The sequence below is a fragment of the Aspergillus sydowii genome, assembly GCF_001890705.1.
Source record: "Aspergillus sydowii CBS 593.65 unplaced genomic scaffold ASPSYscaffold_4, whole genome shotgun sequence".
NCBI classification, from domain to species: Eukaryota; Fungi; Ascomycota; class Eurotiomycetes; order Eurotiales; family Aspergillaceae; genus Aspergillus; species Aspergillus sydowii.
The window spans coordinates 1646452-1666676 of record NW_024467862.1 but is presented as its reverse complement, the minus strand read 5'-3'; the positions used below and the strand labels follow the sequence as shown (position 1 = coordinate 1666676).

At 50.2% G+C, this 20225-nt stretch overlaps 10 protein-coding genes across 10 annotated transcripts; 5 read left to right on the top strand and 5 right to left on the bottom strand.

The window, feature by feature from the left end:
• Nucleotides 1-133: 133 nt before the first annotated feature.
• Nucleotides 134-596, bottom strand: ASPSYDRAFT_131761 (uncharacterized protein; the record flags this gene model as incomplete). Its single annotated transcript, XM_040840587.1, has 2 exons — nt 134-495; nt 553-596. The coding sequence occupies 2 exons, from the start codon at nt 594-596 to the stop codon at nt 240-242; spliced, it is 300 nt and encodes a 99-aa protein (XP_040703727.1). The 3' UTR covers nt 134-239.
• Nucleotides 597-1247: 651 nt separating this feature from the next.
• ASPSYDRAFT_30745 (NAD(P)/FAD-dependent oxidoreductase) lies at nt 1248-2640 on the bottom strand (the record flags this gene model as incomplete). Its single annotated transcript, XM_040844811.1, has 3 exons — nt 1248-1533; nt 1584-1806; nt 1872-2640. The coding sequence occupies 3 exons, from the start codon at nt 2638-2640 to the stop codon at nt 1248-1250; spliced, it is 1278 nt and encodes a 425-aa protein (XP_040703726.1).
• Nucleotides 2641-3059: 419 nt separating this feature from the next.
• Nucleotides 3060-4889, top strand: ASPSYDRAFT_1175351 (uncharacterized protein). The gene is made up of 4 exons (XM_040840301.1): nt 3060-3204; nt 3250-3583; nt 3635-4566; nt 4637-4889. Exons 1-4 carry the CDS (start codon nt 3070-3072, stop codon nt 4868-4870), a joined length of 1635 nt encoding a protein of 544 aa, XP_040703725.1. The 5' UTR covers nt 3060-3069; the 3' UTR covers nt 4871-4889.
• ASPSYDRAFT_44316 (uncharacterized protein) lies at nt 4809-5802 on the bottom strand. The gene has a single exon (XM_040846829.1). The coding sequence runs from the start codon at nt 5463-5465 to the stop codon at nt 4908-4910; it is 558 nt and encodes a 185-aa protein (XP_040703724.1). The 5' UTR covers nt 5466-5802; the 3' UTR covers nt 4809-4907.
• Nucleotides 5803-6192: 390 nt separating this feature from the next.
• Nucleotides 6193-8366, top strand: ASPSYDRAFT_131757 (carotenoid oxygenase family protein). Its single transcript, XM_040840586.1, has 6 exons — nt 6193-6636; nt 6689-6812; nt 6864-7240; nt 7308-7445; nt 7504-8220; nt 8303-8366. Exons 1-5 carry the CDS (start codon nt 6463-6465, stop codon nt 8173-8175), a joined length of 1485 nt encoding a protein of 494 aa, XP_040703723.1. The 5' UTR covers nt 6193-6462; the 3' UTR covers nt 8176-8220; nt 8303-8366.
• ASPSYDRAFT_30742 (DNA-directed DNA polymerase delta subunit POL31) lies at nt 8246-10095 on the bottom strand (the record flags this gene model as incomplete). The annotated part of the gene is made up of 5 exons (XM_040844810.1): nt 8246-8544; nt 8603-9566; nt 9617-9748; nt 9815-9998; nt 10061-10095. 5 exons carry the CDS (start codon nt 10093-10095, stop codon nt 8246-8248), a joined length of 1614 nt encoding a protein of 537 aa, XP_040703722.1.
• A 1045-nt stretch (nt 10096-11140) lies between these two features.
• On the top strand, nt 11141-11826 carry ASPSYDRAFT_200941 (uncharacterized protein; the record flags this gene model as incomplete). Its single annotated transcript, XM_040843789.1, has 2 exons — nt 11141-11469; nt 11531-11826. The coding sequence occupies 2 exons, from the start codon at nt 11141-11143 to the stop codon at nt 11670-11672; spliced, it is 471 nt and encodes a 156-aa protein (XP_040703721.1). The 3' UTR covers nt 11673-11826.
• Nucleotides 11827-12369: 543 nt separating this feature from the next.
• Nucleotides 12370-13410, top strand: ASPSYDRAFT_57421 (NAD(P)H-dependent flavin oxidoreductase; the record flags this gene model as incomplete). The annotated part of the gene is made up of 1 exon (XM_040849367.1): nt 12370-13410. The coding sequence occupies one exon, from the start codon at nt 12370-12372 to the stop codon at nt 13408-13410; it is 1041 nt and encodes a 346-aa protein (XP_040703720.1).
• Nucleotides 13411-13895: 485 nt separating this feature from the next.
• ASPSYDRAFT_150335 (taxilin) lies at nt 13896-15473 on the bottom strand (the record flags this gene model as incomplete). The annotated part of the gene is made up of 5 exons (XM_040841990.1): nt 13896-14387; nt 14438-14681; nt 14740-14888; nt 14967-15241; nt 15335-15473. 5 exons carry the CDS (start codon nt 15471-15473, stop codon nt 13896-13898), a joined length of 1299 nt encoding a protein of 432 aa, XP_040703719.1.
• Nucleotides 15474-16283: 810 nt separating this feature from the next.
• Nucleotides 16284-20011, top strand: cym1 (pitrilysin family metalloprotease cym1; the record flags this gene model as incomplete). The annotated part of the gene is made up of 2 exons (XM_040840300.1): nt 16284-16657; nt 16731-20011. 2 exons carry the CDS (start codon nt 16284-16286, stop codon nt 19516-19518), a joined length of 3162 nt encoding a protein of 1053 aa, XP_040703718.1. The 3' UTR covers nt 19519-20011.
• Nucleotides 20012-20225: the final 214 nt, after the last annotated feature.

The window sequence follows — 20225 nt, the reverse complement described above, 5'->3', positions numbered from 1 at the left end:
AGGCGGTCATGGTAGTTCCAAGGAAGGTACCTCTCTCTAGAAAGGAACTGTAAACGAGTTCCAGAACCTCATGACTAAAGACCTCTCGACTGGTTTTCAACTTCGGATAAGTATAGAATTTGATTATCAGGAGCGCGCCTCTCATATGATAAGTCCACTCCCTGATACTCCCACTCGCAACCTCAAGGAGACAGTGGAACATCACTAAGAGTAATAGAGCATCTCGCTCAGCTTTAGTCTTAGTCAAGGATACTGCTCTGACGCCGGTGCACTGCAGGACCATTTCTTGGAGGTACTTCAGTGAACGATTTGCGGGCTAGAATCATCTGGTCGTAGCGAGGGATATCTTGGTTGGCGCATTGGTTACGAAGGATATGCGTGGCCCATGCGATAGCCATATGGAGGAGGCCATCTGACTGGCAGCACAGTGGAAGCAGATCTGAGCGCCATGGGTAGTCGGAGTCGACGAGGGATCTGCGGATGGTGCAGGAGTGACTAACTGGGTGTGGTCAGTATGTTGGCTTGGCTGATGGTTGACCAGGGCAAACTCACAGTAGTGTAAAAGAAACCGGTCGATTTCTGCGAGAGATGGACATTATGATAGTGGTAATGATATGTTGCTAAGACCAGATCCCTGTGGCTCTCCATCTGCGGTGAATGCATCGAGGACCTCCCGATGATGTCTGCGTCCATCCAAGTCATAAAGCCAGCAAATGTCGTCCGACTTTGTATTGAGCAAGAAACGAGCGGTCTGCAGCTGCCCAGGGATCAAATAACGTGCAGCCTTGGTAGTCTTCTTACTCCTGCCAGGTCGACACCTCGTACCAGTTCTACCAAATGCAATGTCCATTGAGTCGGCCTCATGTGCCCATAGCAGGCGAATGCCATAGTGGCAAGGTATCCCTCGCTTATGACATCCGCTACAAGATGGTTTCTTTTCTGCAGTAAGTCTTAATTTTCTTCATACGTCGTCGCTCTGGGGAGTTATACTATAGTTAGACCACGACCAGAAATATCAGAGCGAAACATACTTTTACAGTTACAACAGCCGGAGCAACTCCTTGTAATTCCTGATCTGGGAGACTCCATTATCAACAGCAATAACTTGGGTGAAAATAAATTGGAGATGAAGATATCCGAAGCGATGGATGAGGGGAAGCTGTTACTAGTCATGCGTCTTATCACGATCCTCCTGTGGGAGAAACCAGAGAGATACGAGATAGCATTATCATTCTAAACTGCGGAATTTACAAAGAACTCTTGATTGGTTCGCCCCAGCCAGGCATATCATTCAGATCCTCAGGTCTCTCTGGATGAGGATTCGTTGAATAGTCCGACAACTGCGCACCAGGCCTCCATCTCCACTTCTGCGCAATTTCAGGGTCTAGAGTACCCTCCATCATCTCAGCAATGTATTTGCCGAGCACTGGGAGGAATTTGAATCCATGCGCCGAGCCGCCGATGGCGATTTCGAGGTTCTTGTGCTTGGGGTGCGGAGTGATGAGGAAGTGGTAGTCGGCCATATCCCCGTCCCTAACAGCCGGATTAGTATGGTCGAGGACAAGAAAAGTTGGGAAGCTCACCAGCATATTCTAGTTTCAATCCACTCTCTATGAGCCAACCTTGGCACACAGGTCTCCATCCATTTGCGAAGACGAGCCTCAACCACGGCGGGAATCCCATCCTGAGGGTTATCCGAACGATAACGAGGAAGCGACATTCCATTTAGGGACTTTGCATAGTTGGTCACAAAATGGACAGCGCCGATTTTCATGATACCGTCCTCCTGGGGCGGGAAGAGAATGCCTATTTTAAAAGTCAGTGATTTCCCAAATTCAAGGCGGCGGCGCTATGCCGAGCTGGCGTTTTACCTCCTTCTAGATGATCCAGGATGGGCATGCTCTTATACTCCTCGACCTCATCAGGGTTAAGCTGGACATGTCCCACAGCGTGTCCCTTAGCCACAATCTGGCCCTCGAGATCCAAAAGAGTACCAGCCGCAGCGCCAGCCGCGAGGATAATCTGGCTCCCAAAGTAGGCCGTGCCATCTGCACACTTCACCCCGATACAAACTTGTTTCTCATCATACAGCAGCTGCCTCACATACCCCTGTTCTCCAGATATGTACCTGACACCGGCATTCATAGCCTCTCGAGCCATTCGTACAATACCCTCGCGGGCATTCACCCACGCGGCATTCGGACTCCAGTAGGATTTCCACCCCTGGAAGCCCCCGTCCATAACAGGCCACTGCTGATGGATTTCCTGCGTCGAGACTAGCCGCGGGGGGTCAACACCCAGATCCCTTGCGCTTTTTATGGAAGCTTCCACGAAAGGCGTGGAACGGTCTGTGGCCCCGATAATCCAACCGCTGGGGTGGTAGAGCCCGGCAAATAGGCCATTCGGGTCACGCCAGATATCTCTTGAATCGCTCGCTAGCTTAGTGTATAAAGGCTCTGGATATTCGGTGCGGATTATTTTGTTGATGTCGTTCCCGGCGGCCTCGAGTGAGGGAACAGGGAAGCGGTCGAGGACGGTGACATTCGTGTAGCCTTTTTTGGTGAGATGGTAGGCGGTTGTTGTTCCAAATGTCCCGCCTCCGATGATGATTATAGGCTGGGTAAGCTGGGAGGAAGCCATATTGAAACGAACGTTCGTAGCGGGATTTAATGGTAGATGGCTTTCGTTGCGTGTGTTTGCAGCCTTTTTATATACTTGTCTTGTTGCCGTAGGGCAAGTCGGTGCGCCAGCTGACGACAATGAGTATACCAGTTATACTATCTCTAGTATAGTGTAGTCTTCTACTCCAAATCCTGCCATTATTTCTGATAAGTTCCACCAATGAATGGATACAAACGAGTCAGACCTACAGCAGTTGGAGTACTGAGGCTTAGCGTCGCACCGACCTGCCTCTTGCCATTATCTTAGTCTCTACTAGTGGTCTATTCAGAATGATACACTCGCAATCATGGCTCTTGGTGTGGTTATACCTTGAACAGCTATAAAACGTCCTTGCCCTAACTCGAAGCTTGGTCCCCTAGCTAACCCTAGCAAATATCCTTCTCTTGAATGATGCAGAAAGACAATAAAGATAGCCTGGCCAACACTCGGTCAACTGCCGATACAGACAGTGGTGTAGGTGAAGTCTCAGTGGTGCGCAACAATTCGGGTTTCCACCGGACTTTTACTCCTAGACAGATCCATGTATGCTGTGCTCTCTATACTCACCACAGCCATCTAACTTTGTAGGTCATTTCTCTCGGAGGCCAAATCGGAGCAGGTCTGTTCATCTCAACCGGGTCCAACCTGCGAGATGGCGGCGCTGGCTCGCTTTTCCTGGGCTTTGCAATGGTCTGCTCGTGTATATGGGCAGTTCTCAACACTGTTTCCGAGATGACGATTGCATTCCCAACTTCTGGGAACTTCATCGACTATGCCGACCGCTTGGTTGACCCAGCCCTGTCCTTTGCTGCTGGCTTTTCCATGTGGATTGGCTGGACAGCCATCATTGCCTCGGAGGCTACGTTCTTTTCCGTCATTGTGAACTACTGGGCTCAGAACTCCGTCCATGACGGCGTGTGGTGTATGCAATGCATTACCTTTTATCCTTGGAGAACGGTCTAACGATATGCAGTAACGGTCTTTCTCCTGCTCATGTTCATCATCTTCAGTCTGCCAAATGCTGTCTTCGGGTGGTTCGAGTACTTTACAGCGATCCTGAAAATCCTGGTCCTCATCATCTTCATCATCGTGGGAGTTGCGCTCGTGTTTGGCATCGGTCCAGAAGGCACCGTCCATCACGGAGAAAACTGGCAGGACGGAAAGGCCTTTTTGAATGAATTCAAGGGATTCGGAAATAGTGTCCTGCTGGCGATCCTGGCAATTGGCGACAATACATTCACCGGGTTTCTCGCTGGGGAGTCCAAGTCCCCCAGGTTCTCCGTCGCGCATGCTGTATTCCTCATCCCCATCCGAGTCACTGTGTTCTATTTGATCTCAGTGGCATTGATTGGGGTCTTGATTTCCCCATATAATGGGAATCTCCTCGGGAGCGATTCGGGCGTTGCCTCCTCCCCATTCGTCATTGCGATCAACCAAGCCGGTATCGAGGGTCTCCCTGATGTCCTCAACGTGGCCATCATCTTCGCTGTCGCAGCCATTGCAGCAGAAAGTTTCTTCATCGCCTCGCGGATACTCCAATCTATGGCTCACCAGGGCATAATCCCTGCGTGGGTGTCGAAAGTCGACTCACGCGGACGTCCTCGCATCTCTCTGGCCATCACGAGCTTTCTCTGCGTAACCCTCACATATATCAATCTCAGCGGCGAGGGGATAACAGGGTTCAAATGGCTGTCGCAGATTGCCAGCACAGGGTACTTCATGGTGTGGCTTGTCATATCAATTACATCGTTTCGCTTCCGCGCAGCACTCAGGGCTCAGAATGATCCTCTTTTCACGGAGACGTATGCATGGAAGTGCGCCCTCTGGCCGTTTCCGCCCGCTTGGCTGTTTACCTGCTGTTGCTTTTATATTGGGACTTCTTTTTATCTTGCTCTGTACCCTATTGTAAGTTTCTTCGGTTCTCTTCTCTGCTTTGTCTCTACTTTAGGGGTGGAACTTCGTTCATTTCATACAGGGTTCCGATACACCGACTGCATATTACTTCTTCCAGTACATGTTCGGAACGGTCTTGATCGTTTTCAGTGCAATTGGCTACAAACTGATATTCCGCACGAAGCTGCGTGACCCTCTAACAGTTGACCTGCAGACGGGGCGGCGAACTCTCGGGTTCGAGGAGATGAAGGAGTTGGACGAGTATAACGCCATGCCTCGGTGGAGGAGATTCGTGTCATTCGTGCAGTTGTGGTAGCTCTATACCTAATTATATCTAGTATGAATCAATCAATCTATGCAGTCCTCCTATACTCAACCTCCCTATACCCATCCACCTCCGCACTGCTCAGGTCCGTCCTCCTCAACTCCCACTCCCCAAAATAATTCGGCCCCTGACCAACCTTTTCAAACCCGAGACTCTCAAAAAGCTTCAAGCTCCGCTCATTCCCCTTCCCAATCTTCACACTCAACGCCGCAAACTTCATTTTCCCCGTCGTATCCCCCAATGCCTTCCGAGCCCCCTCATCCCCTCTCACAAACTCCCCCACCACCTCCCCCTCTCGCCCAAGCACATACCTCAAGAACGCAAGCAGTGCAGCTCTCCCAAACCCCTTTCCCTGGTCCTTCTTCTCCGCAACCATGAGCTCAATCTCGCCAATGATTTCGGGCGTTTCAACGCCCTCCTCCCCATCATCGACTCGAAGAAAGAGGTTGATGTCCCCGATCATGCGCGCGGAACTGTCGTCTGCGTCTGTTAGATTTAGATTTAGATTCAATCCTCGCCCCGCAACAGGGGGGAGACAAATAATAAAAGTGAGTTTGTCCGCGTCATTCCGCCACGACTGCTGCATGGCGTACTCCTCGTCCAGGCTTAGTGGTTCTGAGGCTGTTGCTTGTTGGATTTCCTACTTCGGGTTAGTGTTACTCCCTTTACTCCCTTCTTTTGGCTCTTTCTCTTTATTATGTGTTTATTTGATGGATAGGTAGATAGTGGGTATTATTGTAAGGCGTACCTCGTCTTTCATCCACTCGTGATACCGCGGGACGTGCCATTTCGAGTACGGCACGAGCAGGACTGACGGGGTGGAGATAGCTGTTATAATTTGGTTAGTGTACTAGTATAATGGCACTGGAGATAGTTACAGACCAGTCGTGGCGTTTAAGAGCATGGTGGGTTTTGGTTTGTTCCCTAGAGAGTCCTTTCAAGTGTTGGTGAAGAAAATGAACTGCAGTGCGAAATGTCGGATGAGGTGGGGCTTACGGTAATAATAAGACAGGGGAACAACAACCTGGGCGATATGGATATACTGCAGTAAACAGTTAGTAGAGACGTTTAGATAACTTTGGCGATAATTCTATTTGCAGTCTGCATATATATCCGTGTAGGGAGCGTGATTTCGAATATTATATATATATATATCCATGGCTATTGTATCCCCTCCAAGAAGATGGTTCGTTTGCCAATAGTCTTTAGAGTTAGATATAAACATCCAGACTAAGTTTCCATTAAAGTTTTATCCTCCGTTTATCCGACTTAGTCCTGATGGTCTTAGCAACAAGCCCAACCTAGATCGACGCGGTCATCGGAGAGGATCGCAGGATGGCGGGGAAGAACCGCCTTAATTGATGGACATTTAGCACTGACTCAGCGGATTTCATGCAACTAAGTTAGCAGTAGCCCCCGAAGCTATATTTACCCCGTTTTCGTATGGTGGGGTTAAGGTAGAAGCGATCCCCCCCCCCACGGGCAGAAAGCCGTTGGATATATCCCCCGGTGCTCAACAGGTATCCTTATACCTGTACACTGCATAAAGTGGTCTTCTCATACCTGGAACATCTCTCTAATTTATGTCAATGGCATTTCCCAACCGGCCCCAGTTCTCTGGGTTCATGAGGCCCTGCAGGGTTGAAGGGGGAGCATCCGATTTACAAGTACTTGGGGAGATTCCGAAGGAAATCGATGGTGTATTTTACAGGGTTATGCCGGATCCCCAGCTTCCTCCATTTATTGAAGATGATCCTGTAAGTACTGTCTCTTGAGTGCCGTCTTATCGTGTAATTAAATACGCAACAGTGGTTCAACGGCGACGGCAACATCTCAGCATTCCGAATCAAGGACGGCAAGGTCTCTTTCAAACAGCGCTATGTGAAGACGGAAAAGTTCATGCGTGAGAGAAAGGCCCAGCAGGCGCTTATTGGTAAGTTTTACCTGCGTAGCCTTAGTCTCCAAGTTACTAATGGTATATCAGGCAAATACCGCAACAGATTCACGGACGCTGTGGAGTTTAAAGTCCGCAGCACGGCCAACACGAACATTGTATACTTCAATGGGCAACTGCTAGCATTGAAGGAGGATTCACCTCCATACGCTCTGGATCCAGTCACGCTAGAGACGAAAGGTCTCTATGATTTCGACGGCCAGCTGCCGAGTTTGACGTTTACAGCGCATCCAAAGTTTGATCCGAAAACAGGCGACATGGTCTGCTTTGGATATGAAGCCCGGGGCGATGGAACGCCAGATGTTTGTTATTACAATGTTGCTCCTGATGGTAGATTCACCGAAGTGGTCTGGCTGGTGGCGCCGGTCGTAGCTATGATCCATGATTTTGCCGTTACGGAGAACTGGGTGAGTTTATACCCAAGACCCGGACGTGTAGTAAATGACTCCATGGGACAAGCACTCACCGCAACAGGTTATCTTCCCACTCATCCCCCAAGTATGCGACCTCGAGAGACTGAAACAAGGTGGAGAGCACTGGCAATGGAGCCCCAAGACACCGCTGTATCTCGGAGTCCTCCCGCGACATGGAGCCAAATCCACAGACGTGAAGGTCGCTGCCCTAATTGCCAGTATATCGTACAGCCAGGTCTAACCAGTTACACCAACAGTGGTTCCACTACAAAAACTCCTTCCCCGGACATATCGCAAACGCCTACGAAGACCCACACGGCAACATCATGATCGATCTCGGCCTCAGTGACAAAAATGTCTTCTTCTGGTGGCCAGACGCCCAAGGGAACAGCCCGCCACCCAGCTCCATCCACTCAAATCTCGTGCGCTTCAGCATAATAAACCCACACTGCTCAACAGATCCCGACCTTGCCCTCTCCGAGCCACAAGTCCTCGAAAGCAGTAACTCCGAGTTCTATCGGATCGACGACCGCTTCGCGACCCAACCTTACAGACATTGCTTCTTCACCATGATGGATCCTGCCCTGGGCACGGACTTCCCGCGTATTGAGCCAAACCTAGGCGGCGGGTACCCGCTGTACAATGCGCTTGCGCACTTCGATAACCAGACCGGCGAGATGGAGGTTTATTTCCCCGGGAGTACGCGTATGGTCCAGGAGCCGGTGTTTATCCCCCGTAATGATGAGGCACAGGAGGGGGATGGGTATTTAGTGGCGTTGGTGAATAACTATAAGGCCATGGAGAGTGAACTGCATCTAGTTGATACGGAGGATTTTAGCAGAGTGAAGGCGAGGATTTTGTTGCCGGTGCGTTTGAGGCCCGGGTTGCATGGGAATTGGGTTGACGGGAGGAGGGATGCTGCATTTTAGGAAGACTTGAAGAGGACGTGCAAGTCATCATCATGAGTTCAATAGGTTCGTCTATATACGGCTTCATGCATTATTGTTTCTCTTCTTTCCCCGCAAAGGCGCCGAATTTGACTACTTCGACTTCCAGGGTTTCGGTGTCGACCAGGACCAGCTCGCCCGATTCCCGGAACTTGGGGATTGATACAAGGCGGACCGTTGGGTAGGACGAATCCTCCTCAGTTCCCCCCATCTCTGTGTCTTCGCCGCTCAGTTTTAATGGTGCGTCGCCTTCTATAGTGGCGGTCTTGAACCGTGGCTGGTTACCTGTGAAGAAAAGATGCGGGCAACTCTGCATAACAAAGGGGTCGTTTGTCTGGAATGGATAGGACCCTGTATCGACAGTCAATATGTAATATCGCAGACGAAACCAACCGGCTTGAAAACTTACATATTGTATCTGGAGCAGTGGGAACTCCACATCTCCACCGCAGCATGGCCTCCATGATCCGTGTCCTAGCCTCCACGTCCCCGTCAGTGTCAATATTTCCATCCTCATCTGCAAAATCTAAGTATCGAAGCACGTCGTCCACATTCTGCCCACTGCTACCCCACAGCCGCCACCCCTCTACATCTCCTTCCCAAGGGTTCGTCACGCTATCGAACCAACCGTGTTCCGGTTTTTCTTCTCCAGTTGGTGGTGCGGCGCAGTATGCCCTCGCACGCGGGAACATTGCGCGGTGGATTGGCTGTTGAGGCAGCGCAAAATTTGCCGGGTCGCTTTCGCCTGGCATGAGAGTAATTGGTATACTAGGCAGAAGCTCTGCGAGAAAAGCGTCTAGTTGTGTAATCGGCGACGCATTGTACGCCGAAGCGTCGTATCCGTACTTCTTGTGCTGCGCAATTTTCTTTCCCGAAGCTCCGTTTTCCAATGCTGGTGCCGCCTCGATGGTACTCACCCCGAGTGAGTTACCAGCAATTATCAACCGGGTAATCCCGCTAGCATCTGGTAGTGAACCAGCCTCGTCCTTCTGAGAAGATGATCCCGTGTAGCCCAAAAGATAGTCCGTCAGGAGCTCGAGGGCGAGGCTGTCACTTGAGGTCCCCGTAATACCTAGACCACTAACCAATGCGATTTTACCTTTTTTTGACGTCTCCGATGATGCATCATCTCTCTCCCATCGTCGTGGCTGTCGAGCGAGATCGGGTACCTTGATATCAATCGCCTCGAAATCGCCATTTGCGTTCTCCGTCCCAAGCACGGCAATGATGACTCCCGTTGCTAGTTGGACCGATCGAAGTTTGCTTCCCGTCAAGCGCAGTCGTCCGGATTCGTCTTCAAGCATGATCTCTGTCAACTCTGGGTGTGATGGGTCTTGGTAGGTTCGGCGAGGAGGGGGAGCTGTTGTAAAGTTCTACTGGGGATCAGAACCGGCCTCTAGGAAATTACTTGATAACAACCTACATCTTTCGTAAGATCATCCAAGATATTGGGCTTCAATGGCATCTCCATATATATTGTGCCCGCAACCCAGCAAAGTTCTCCTTGTCGAACATCAAGTACTCGTTCCACGCGACGGGCATACTCTCCTGCAATCTGCGATCCCACGGACAAGTTAGCGACAAGGAAAGTATATCTCCAAGTTCAAAGGGTAAATCGTACGCTAAATCCTTCCCAAGCCTCGACAGCAACCGCTTCGACCGCTGGCTTCAGCTTCGCCAGTCGCAAGAAGTACATATCTCCATATTGTTGTTGGTATTGCCTTTCCTGGCCAGGAGGGAGTCGGAACGTGTCTAAAGGGTTGTAGACAGAGTGTTTTCGTTGCGCAGGCTCATGTTGTTCCGTACTAAGCAGAATCGTTCATAATTAGCGAAGCAAATAACAAGCTTCGAGTGCGGAGATGCGAACCTCGGAGGACACAAGAATTGTTCCTCTGCAGCCATATTGTGACGGTTTACTTTCTCACTAACACATTGACTGTAGTCAAGCAAAGGTTGTCGAAATAAATCTGCTTTCGCAGTAAGTTTCTGGAGAGCCGATTGATTGATTGTTGCGGACTTGAGAAAGTGGACGGAACGCGGGAGACGCGTCTTTTGGCGTTTCTGCCATCATTTCCGCTTTGGGCTACTACCTCCTCCTCGCCATTCTCTTTCCAATAACTCCAGGACTCCCCATCAAACCTCAAAGGACTTATTCAGATGGCAAATTGTGCATAAACTGCGTTCGCTGAGCTATGCACTTTTTGGTGTTCTGTCTCCTGCCTCATCCTTGCTTAGGATACTAATAATCCTCGCCATGGCAGCAGAATGCCAGCCAAGCATGTGCGAGAAGCCGTCAAGTTTCTCGGAATGATTCTTCATCAAATGCATCAATCCCACATTTGCTTCGAAGAGTAGATTACATCGTTATCTGACCCAGCCATAGACACTGTCGACCAAGAGGCGCAAGTCGATGCCTGTTCAAGACCACCATAGCGTAGAGGGATCCAGGCCAACCTAATGTCAGCAGTTCAGGGCACTTCAGTTCCAAGGCTCGAGCCATGCGACGCGCTCAATTCGCGCGAGCAGCTTTAAGTGCCAGCAGGCATCTGATCCCTTCCAACTTCCGGATACCTCATCCCTGGCTGGGGTCTCAAATCTCACTCGGCATTCCGATCTATACCCAATGAATACCCCCATTGGCCGCAGAAAAAATGATAAGGCTGCTCCTTTACTGGCGTATCATTCTTCTCGAGCGCACCTCAGACGCTCTTCGTGCGTTCGAGTGCCGCAGAATGAATGGCTGAAGCCATCGTCCACTGGCAGGCACGAGACCATCATTCTTGTCCAAGAGCATACTTGACGGTGTGTAAAAGTTTTGGGCATGGCTTCTCACATCTTCGCGTCGCGCCTGTCGGACGGCCTCGATTCAATTAAATTTCGTATATCTCAAGGACAAGGGTCACCTTGAAGACTGTAAACTTGTCAACCCCCTGCCGACACGTTCAACATGAAGATCATAACCTCGATATCCCGTCCTCTGGGCAACCTATTCATTCTGGGCCTATCAGCATTCGTTCTTGCCTCAGCCTTTAGCTTCGATTCGGCACTGCACGGGCTACACCATAACATAGAGCGCCGCAGTCTACCGGGGTCTTTTGCGCTCGCCCCCACAGATGCAGTGGGAAAGTACCAGCCTCCACCAGGACCAGTGGTTGACGGGCCTTCACCTGCGGTAGTTTCGTCACCTTCAACACCTGAAGACACAGACGCGATTGAAACCACATATGAGTCGAATCGAGCAATGGCCGCTACAGATGGTTCCGAAGACTCCAACGAGTAAGACCATCTCCCTTATATCTGGTTTCAGGAATACCGATTTAATGCTTCCTTTTTCTAGACCAAACCACCTGCGTGTTCCCTCTGTGTCGGAAATGGATGCGATGATAGCCAAATCTCAGACTGGATTAGGAAGCAAAAATGTGGCAGAATCACTGGCGAGCATTATAGTGTCCATATTTGTGGCGCTGCTCTATCTGTGATCGGCTTCAAGAAGTCGTGCTATCGACCCGGTTGTTGAGGGAAGCGGTTGGAACACTGGAGAAGTAATATTGTTCAATACGACTTAGACATATTTTCCATTGCGCCTAAATACCCATTGCAAGGTTGAAATAATATAAAAGTTACCCTTCCGAGTTTCTGGTGGCCGCATTTCATGCATCAAGTAGATCAAATAAACCGTAAGACAATCCACCACCAGCTCCACTTTGGCAGGAATAGTTCAAGCTTGAACTATAGAATTTGCACATCTTAAACATTATGTACAAGGGTAATGCACTGCACATGACTGCATAATAGCACATACAATCCGAATGGAAGCCGTACCCGGCAGACCGAAGATCCCCAGAGATGAGCCTCGGTCCGTCCACCGCAGTGGCTTTTCTTCCCCGCATCTCCAGGAGCTCCCCAGCTCCTTTCTTTCATATGGGAGGAGCCGAAGTCGAATAGCCGACTGATTTACCAAGGAAGATAAATTTTATTCCTATTTATCCCAGGCAATAATCCCCACCGGCCTCCCACTTCAACCTCATCCTCCCTCTTTCTTCGCTCTCATCCTTCAATCAGGGGTCTATACAAAAGAAAACAACAAAGGTACGCGCGACAGCCAGGCACGCAATCCCCCAATTCTCCAAAATACAAACTAACACCACCTATCCAGGACAGAACCAAGCCGCCAATATGTCAATCTCAACGCCCCTCACCTCTCTCCTCAACATCCAAAGCCCCGTCCTCCTCGCAGGCATGGCAAAGGCCTCCGGCGCACCCCTCGCAGCCGCAGTCTCCAACGCCGGCGGTCTCGGTGTCATCGGTGGCCTGGGGTACACCCCAGACCAAATGAACGAGATGCTCACGGAGCTCAAGTCCCTGCTCAAGGACAAATCGCTCCCCTTCGGCGTCGACCTCGCCCTCCCACAAGTCGGCGGCAACGCCCGCAAGACAAACCACGACTACACAAACGGCCAGCTCGACCAGCTCATCGACGTGGTCATCAACCACGGGACGAAGTTATTTGTGTGCGCTGTCGGTGTCCCGCCCGCGCATGTGATCAAGCGCCTCCACGACGCCGGCATCTTGATTATGAACATGGTGGGCGCGCCGAAGCACGCAGAGAAGGCGCTCAAGGCCGGCGTGGATATCATCTGTGCACAGGGCGGAGAAGGTGGTGGACATACTGGGGATATTCCATTCTCGGTGCTTATCCCCGCCGTTGTGGATGCGGTGCAGAAATATAAGAGTCCGCTTACAGGACAAACGCCCCTGGTTGTTGCTGCTGGAGGTATTAATGATGGGCGGAGTCTGGCGGCGGCGTTGACGCTGGGCGCGGCAGGTGTGTGGGTGGGAACGAGGTTCCTGGCTACTGAGGAAAGTGGTGCGAGTAAGCTGCATAAAGAGGCTGTTGTTGGCGCGCAATATGGGGAGACCAAGCGGACGCTTGTTGTTTCGGGACGACCGCTGCGGATGCTGCCTAACGATTACATCAAGGAGTGGGAGAAGAAGCCCGAGGAGATCGCGCGGTTAACGGCGCAGGGTATTGTGCCGATAGAGCATGATTTCAACAACGATAAGGACTTTGATATTCCGTTCCTCATGGGTGACGTCTCTGGGATTATCAAGGAGATCAAACCTGCGGGCGTGGTCCTGAAGGAGATGGTTGCGCAGGCTGCAGATGTCTTGAGAAAGAGCGCCGCCTATGCGACGGGCCCTGCGAGCAAACTTTGAGTAAGATCATATTATTTATTCATGTATTTTTGAGCCGTAATTCAGTTTCCATGCCTCATAGATATGGGTAGAATGTATATATCTAGAAAATTTTATGGTTTCAGATGTCTCATTGATATACATTTACATAAACTGCAACGTGAACAGAACTCGGAAATCACTCAGCAATAACAGAGGATGGGTGCATTGGGCGAAATAGGTAGGTCGGTAATTCACACACCTGATGCCTGGTTGAAAACAAATGCTGAAGAGAAGGATAGTATCCGACTGGATTGTGTACAGCAACACGTAGATTTCCAAAACAAATCAGCGCTACGTTCAAGAGCTGTTGACATACATCTTTGTTCAATGAAGGCATTTCAAACCATCACTGCAAAACTGCCGGATGCTAAATTTGACGACGCCACTCCCTACATTGTTACCATTCCCAATTTCGGAAAATGGGCATAGAACTGGCCCTACTTTCCCTTCCCTCGGCAGGATCGTTAGTGGCATCCGTTTAACACAGCTTTCCCATTCGCTCGTGCTTCCAGGAGGTTCGGGGGCGGTGGTGGCCCGAATACAGGCTTCTCTGGCTGCTGTGGCAGGGGGTGGTCTCCGTTGGCGCTATCGATTTCATATTCTTCGTCACTGATGCCCTCTTCGTCTTCTTCATCTTCGTAATCCTCTTCATATTCGCTTTCCGTCCCCTCGTCGTCACCGTCTAAATCCACAGCAAGATTCTGCCCACGACCCTGGGCCTGCATTCGTCGACACAGCGCTTCGAGGTGATGACTCTTCTTCCGCCACTTGTCGAGCTCTTCATGATTCCTCGTTCGCTCCTCGGCCATTTCTAGTATGTTTCGGTTTGTCTGATCGTGTTTGCGAGTGAGGGTGAGATTTTCCTTTTCTAGCCGTTTGGTCTTCTTCGACATTTCCTCCATCTCCTTGCGAAACGTCAGGAACAACTCGTTACTATTGTTCAAAGTGTCCTCAACCTGGAATATTATTATTACCGAGAACGAAAAGGGACCCGATCAAGCCATACCTGTTTAAACTTTTCCACATAAATATTCAGCTGGCTTCGCAGTTCAGATTCGGTATGCGAAAACGTAGATACCTGAGAGCTCAGAGCACGACAGCGAGCAGCTTCATTCTCCGCCGCACGTCGTTGTTCTTCGTATTTCGCGGTAAGACATTGAATTTCAGCGTCCTTGCTGCGCAGTAACGACTTATAGTGTAATTCGCGCATCTCGAACTTTTCACCAATGGTTTTGATCTTGGCTCGCAGGCTTTAACAAATTGTCAGAGAGTGTACAGAATTTCAAAAGCTGCTGGACCGCAACTTACGCTTCGTCAAGGTCGATGTCCCCTTTGTCGCTTCGAGGATTGCCCTTTGCTGCCATAACATCTTGAATGTCGTACAAAAGAGAGTCAAGTCGCTCATTGACTATCGCACGAGCCTTCTTCTCGTTCTCCTCTAGTTTCTTGTTCTCATCCTAATCATCCCCCAAAAGGTTGACAATTAGCCCAGACGCTCAATCCAGTCGATCAAGCCATAGTTGTATTAAACCCACCTTGACTTTCTTGTTTTCTTTTGTAAGCTCCCTACAAAGCTTCTCTAGCTTATCTTTCATAGTAACAGTTTTGTTCAACTCCGATTTGCCCTTGTCCTGGTCCTTCTGGAGCTGGTCCGCGCGCTTCTTACTCTTGGCATAGTCGCGGTCCAACTTCTTCATGTCAGCCAGAAGCTCTGTGTACTTTTTATGGACAGTTTCGAGGCGGGTCATCGGGGATTCGATATTGGTCAAGAGCTGGTTTAAATCTCGGGTGGCCTTCTTCACCTCCCGTTCTATAACCAAACAGTGTTGTTAGCCAATGTTGCCACGCAAGGCCAAAAGTATCCGAACGACCCAAAGTGTACACTCGAAGGTAAACCACGCACCGATTTCTTGTTCTTGGTCCTTCTCTCCCGCCGCATCCTGTTCTAGCTGCGAGATCTTGGCGGCAAGAAGTTTCGAAGTCTCGTTAGGGTCCGCGACCTTCTTCCCCTTGTTTTTCTTCGACATAGCCGTAGCCGACATTATTGGTGAGTCCACTTTGTAGATTCGGTCCGGGGGACGTTCGTTGCGGGTGGTCTGACGGAGGTCGCGTGGCCGGGCCTTGGAAGGAAAAATGCGAACACGGAACGGCTGGGCGTGGTCAGGAGTTTAATGGGTGGCCGGGTCGAGGGCCGCCTCGAAAGGTCCAGCAGAACTCAGACCCGCGTGAGTAATGTGGCGCCTGGAGAATACCCAGACACAGCACAGGCAATGGTGACTCTTGAATTCCACACTGGCAATGAGCGGAGAACCTTGAGACGTGCTAAGGCTCGCAGAACTCGGAGCAACCGGGACTTCCGATACTATAGCAACCAAGTTCTGCACAGCCAATAAATAACCCGAGAATGACAGCTGAGAGTCGTGAGAGCCTGGTTGAGCGGCAGGCAACTGGCGAGTATAAACGAGTCAAGGACAGTCGGTCGAGGACTTGTTGGAGAGAGATCGAATCCAATCTCGTAAGAGGGGGTTAACGCTAGCCCGATTAGAAAATATTCTCTTGGCATTGCGCAGTTTGTCATCCCCAGCCGACAACCGGCCGCAACTCTTCCATCCATTCTCTCCTGCCTTTCTGCTCAGAATTAAACGGCGGTCATCAGGAGGCACTATTCTTCTCTTTTCCCAGTGCAGTTTGTTCGTCTCCTAACTCTATCACTTGGTCCCGGCTGGACCGGTGCCGTTTTCGAACCGTTGCGCCATCGACAACGATCCGTGTGAAACAAATCCTCGAACATCCTACTAAAGCCAAAGGACTGGTCTGCGCGCCCTTCTCTTGATTCGGACACGCTCGACAAAATGTTTCGCTCATTTCTGCAACTGAGCAGACAACGAGCTCCGGCCCTCCACAAACCCTGCGGGCGCGTATTGAGGCCCGCGACGTCATTTTCTCGGTGGTCTCATACACGAACCTTCGCTTCAGTATCTAGCTTACCGAGCTTGCCAGAGGTTGGCGACCAGCTTCATGGGTTTACCGTACAGGAAAAAAAACATGTTCCCGAGCTTCACCTTACAGCTATCCGATTAAAGCATGACAAGACACACGCGGACTACCTCCATATTGCAAGGGAAGACAAGAACAATGTTTTCGGCATCGGATTCAAGACGAACCCGCCGGACGCCACAGGTGTGCCGCATATCCTGGAGCACACCACCCTGTGTGGAAGTGAGAAGTAAGGCTGCCCTCATTCCAGAGAATTCGGTTGCGCAATGCTGAGTTAGACATTAACTTTTGACTTCCATTAGATACCCGATCCGTGACCCATTTTTCAAGATGCTCCCTCGTTCTCTCTCAAACTTCATGAACGCCTTCACCTCATCCGATCACACCATGTATCCGTTTGCCACGACGAACCTACAAGATTTCCAAAACCTCCTATCAGTCTATTTGGATGCTACCATGCACCCTCTGCTCAAAGAAGAAGACTTCAGGCAAGAAGGATGGCGTCTAGGGCCGGAAGACCCACGGGCTATCCAAAATCAGGAGGGCGGTTTGAAGCCGGAAGACATCTTGTTCAAGGGTGTTGTGTACAACGAAATGAAGGGTTCGATGTCTGACGCCAACTACCTTTACTGGATCAGGTACCAAGAGAGCATCTTCCCTGCAATTAATAACTCTGGAGGAGACCCTCAAAATATCACAGACTTAACGCACAAACAGCTAGTCGACTTCTCAAAGCAGAACTACAACCCCAGCAATGCTAAGATCCTGACTTACGGCGATATGCCTCTAGACGGCCATCTGAAGCAGGTTGGTGGCGTCTTGGACGGATTTTGCAAAGGAGATGCCGACACGTCAGTCAAGATGCCGATTGATCTTTGTGGACCTGTAAACGTGACTGTGCCAGGGCCAATTGACACGTTTGCCAGCGAAGATAAACAATTTAAAACTTCCACGTCGTGGTACATGGGTGACAGCACGGACATTGTCGAAACTTTCTCAGCTGGTATCCTCTCGTCTCTGTTGCTGGATGGATACGGATCTCCCATGTACAAAGCTTTGATTGAAAGTGGACTCGGTTCCTCGTTTACCCCCAACACGGGGCTCGACACTTCCGGTAGAGTTCCGGTTTTCTCAATTGGCGTCACTGGTGTGAGCGAGGATCAAGCCCCTCTAGTGAAGGAGGAAGTTCAGCGAGTCTTCCGGGAGTCTCTCGAGAAGGGCTTTAATGACGAGAAGGTCCAGGGATTCCTCCACCAGTTGGAGCTTGCCCTTCGACACAAGACGGCGAACTTTGGTCTTGGAGTCATCCAGAAAACTCTCGGATCTTGGTTTAACGGCTCAGATCCCATGAAGGAGCTGGCCTGGAATGAGGTTATCGATGCCTTCAAAAGCAAGTACGAAAAGGGTGGCTATCTGGAGTCGCTGATGCAAAAGTACCTCATTAATGATAATTGCCTAACATTTACGATGGTCGGCAACCCATCGTTTAACAAGGAGTTGGATGAAAAGGAAATGGTCAGGAAGGAGGCGAAGCTCAAGGAACTGACTGAGCAGTATGGCTCAGTCGAGAAGGCAGTCACTGAACTTGGAAAGGCCGAGCTACAGCTGCTTGAGATTCAAGAGCAAGCGCAGCACTCTGATCTAAGCTGTTTGCCATCGCTGCGAGTCGAAGATATCTCTCGGCAGAAGGAGTACAAGCCGGTCCGTGAATCTAGTGTTGAGGACACGGATGTTGTCTGGCGCGAAGCTCCTACCAACGGATTGACCTACTTTCAGGCGGTAAATGCTTTCGAAGATCTCCCCGACGACCTTCGCCTACTATTACCGCTTTTCAACGATTGCATCATGCGACTTGGAACTCCAACCAGGACGATGGAGCAGTGGGAAGACTTGATGAAACTCAAGACAGGCGGAGTCTCGACCTCAACTTTCCACACGTCGTCGCCAACAGAACTCGGTAAATTCAAGGAAGGCCTCCAGTTTTCTGGCTTTGCGGTGGACAAGAACATCCCGGACATGCTTGAAATCCTGACAGCACTTGTTACCGAGACTGACTTCACCAGCCCTTACGCACCGGCGATGATCCAGGAACTTTTGCGGTTGTCCACTAATGGGGCGTTGGATGCCGTGGCAGGGACAGGTCACCGATACGCATTGAATGCCGCGGCAGCTGGCCTTTCTCGTAGTTTCTGGGCGCAAGAGCAGACATCAGGCCTTGCCCAGCTGCAGGCTATGGCAAACCTTCTGCGTGATGCGGAGACCTCTCCGGAACGTCTAGCGGAGTTGATTGAAAAGCTCCGTCTCATTCAATCATTTGCTATTTCGAAGACATCTGGTCTTCGTGTCCGCCTTGTCTGTGAACCGGAAAGTTCGAGCCAGAATGAGTCGATCTTGCAAAAGTGGATTGCCGCCCTACCGAAATCTCCTTCACCGTCGATTCAGCCTCAGAGTTTTGGCTCGGACTCGCTTGTCACTAAAGCCTTTTATGACCTACCCTACAAGGTCTACTATTCCGGTCTGGCTTTACCAACGGTACCATTTACGCATTCTTCCAGCGCGAAGCTGAGCGTCCTCTCTCAGCTCCTCACTCACAACTACCTCCATCCCGAGATCAGAGAAAAGGGAGGGGCCTATGGAGCAGGAGCAAGCAACGGCCCAGTCAAGGGATTCTTCGCTTTTACCAGTTACCGTGATCCCAACCCCGCCAATACTCTCAAGGTCTTCCAGAACAGTGGTGTTTTCGCGAGAGACCGTACTTGGTCAGACCGTGAAATCAACGAAGCTAAGTTGGGTATTTTCCAAGGCCTGGATGCCCCGGTTAGCGTTGATGAAGAAGGAGCCAGGTACTTCATGAGTGGTATTACTCATGAGATGGACCAGCGCTGGAGAGAACAGGTTCTAGACGTCACAGCAAAGGACGTCAATGAGGCTGCCCAGACCTTCCTCGTTGATGGCACCCGGAAATCCGTCTGTCTCCTGGGTGAGAAAAAGGATTGGGCCGAGTCTGAAAACTGGGAGATCCGCAAGCTCTCCATGAACCCCTCTGATGTTTCCGACATTGCCGAGGGAGATGCTGCGGCTTCGGCCTAAGCATCTTAATCAATTCACCTGCATACATTACACCCTACCCGTGACCATGGGTAATCTACATTCATATAAACCGACATGTATTTCTACTAACGCTCTGATGAAAAGACATGTAAAATAGACATCTACGTGTACAATATCCCATCTCTTCGCCTCATTATACATACTATTTACGTGAATTGTCTCTTCTCTCTTCTTCACAACGTCCAATTGGAGCGAAGCACTCATCATATCACTCACAAGCGCGGAACAAAGAACAACCAGACCCATCTTCAATCCTAACCTACCTCCATGGTCGACAGATGGGTCAATCGTCCAAATGGACAAGCGCAATATCAAAGCGGAATGTGAACCTCCTTTGGAACGGTACACTTCCCTCCTCCGTTTTTCAGACCCGCCCTGGGTTTTTATAACCACGCTGTCAGCCTACGCAGGGCGGACTAAAAACGTGAGAACATGTCGTAATCGGCCTATGAATCTAATTTAAAAATCTACAGGTGCGTCATGGAAGACAAGAAATAAAGCCATGGCGAATAGTTCCTCAAGAAACTAGGCCAGTGGATATAGGATTTCAAATCGTAAATCATAACCATAACCAAGGTCATACTATACAGGTAGAAATATGTTAAGTGGTATCATAAGAAACAGATATTAGTTCGAATGGACGAGACTGAATTGCCTGCAAACCAGCCGATTTGAATGGGATACCT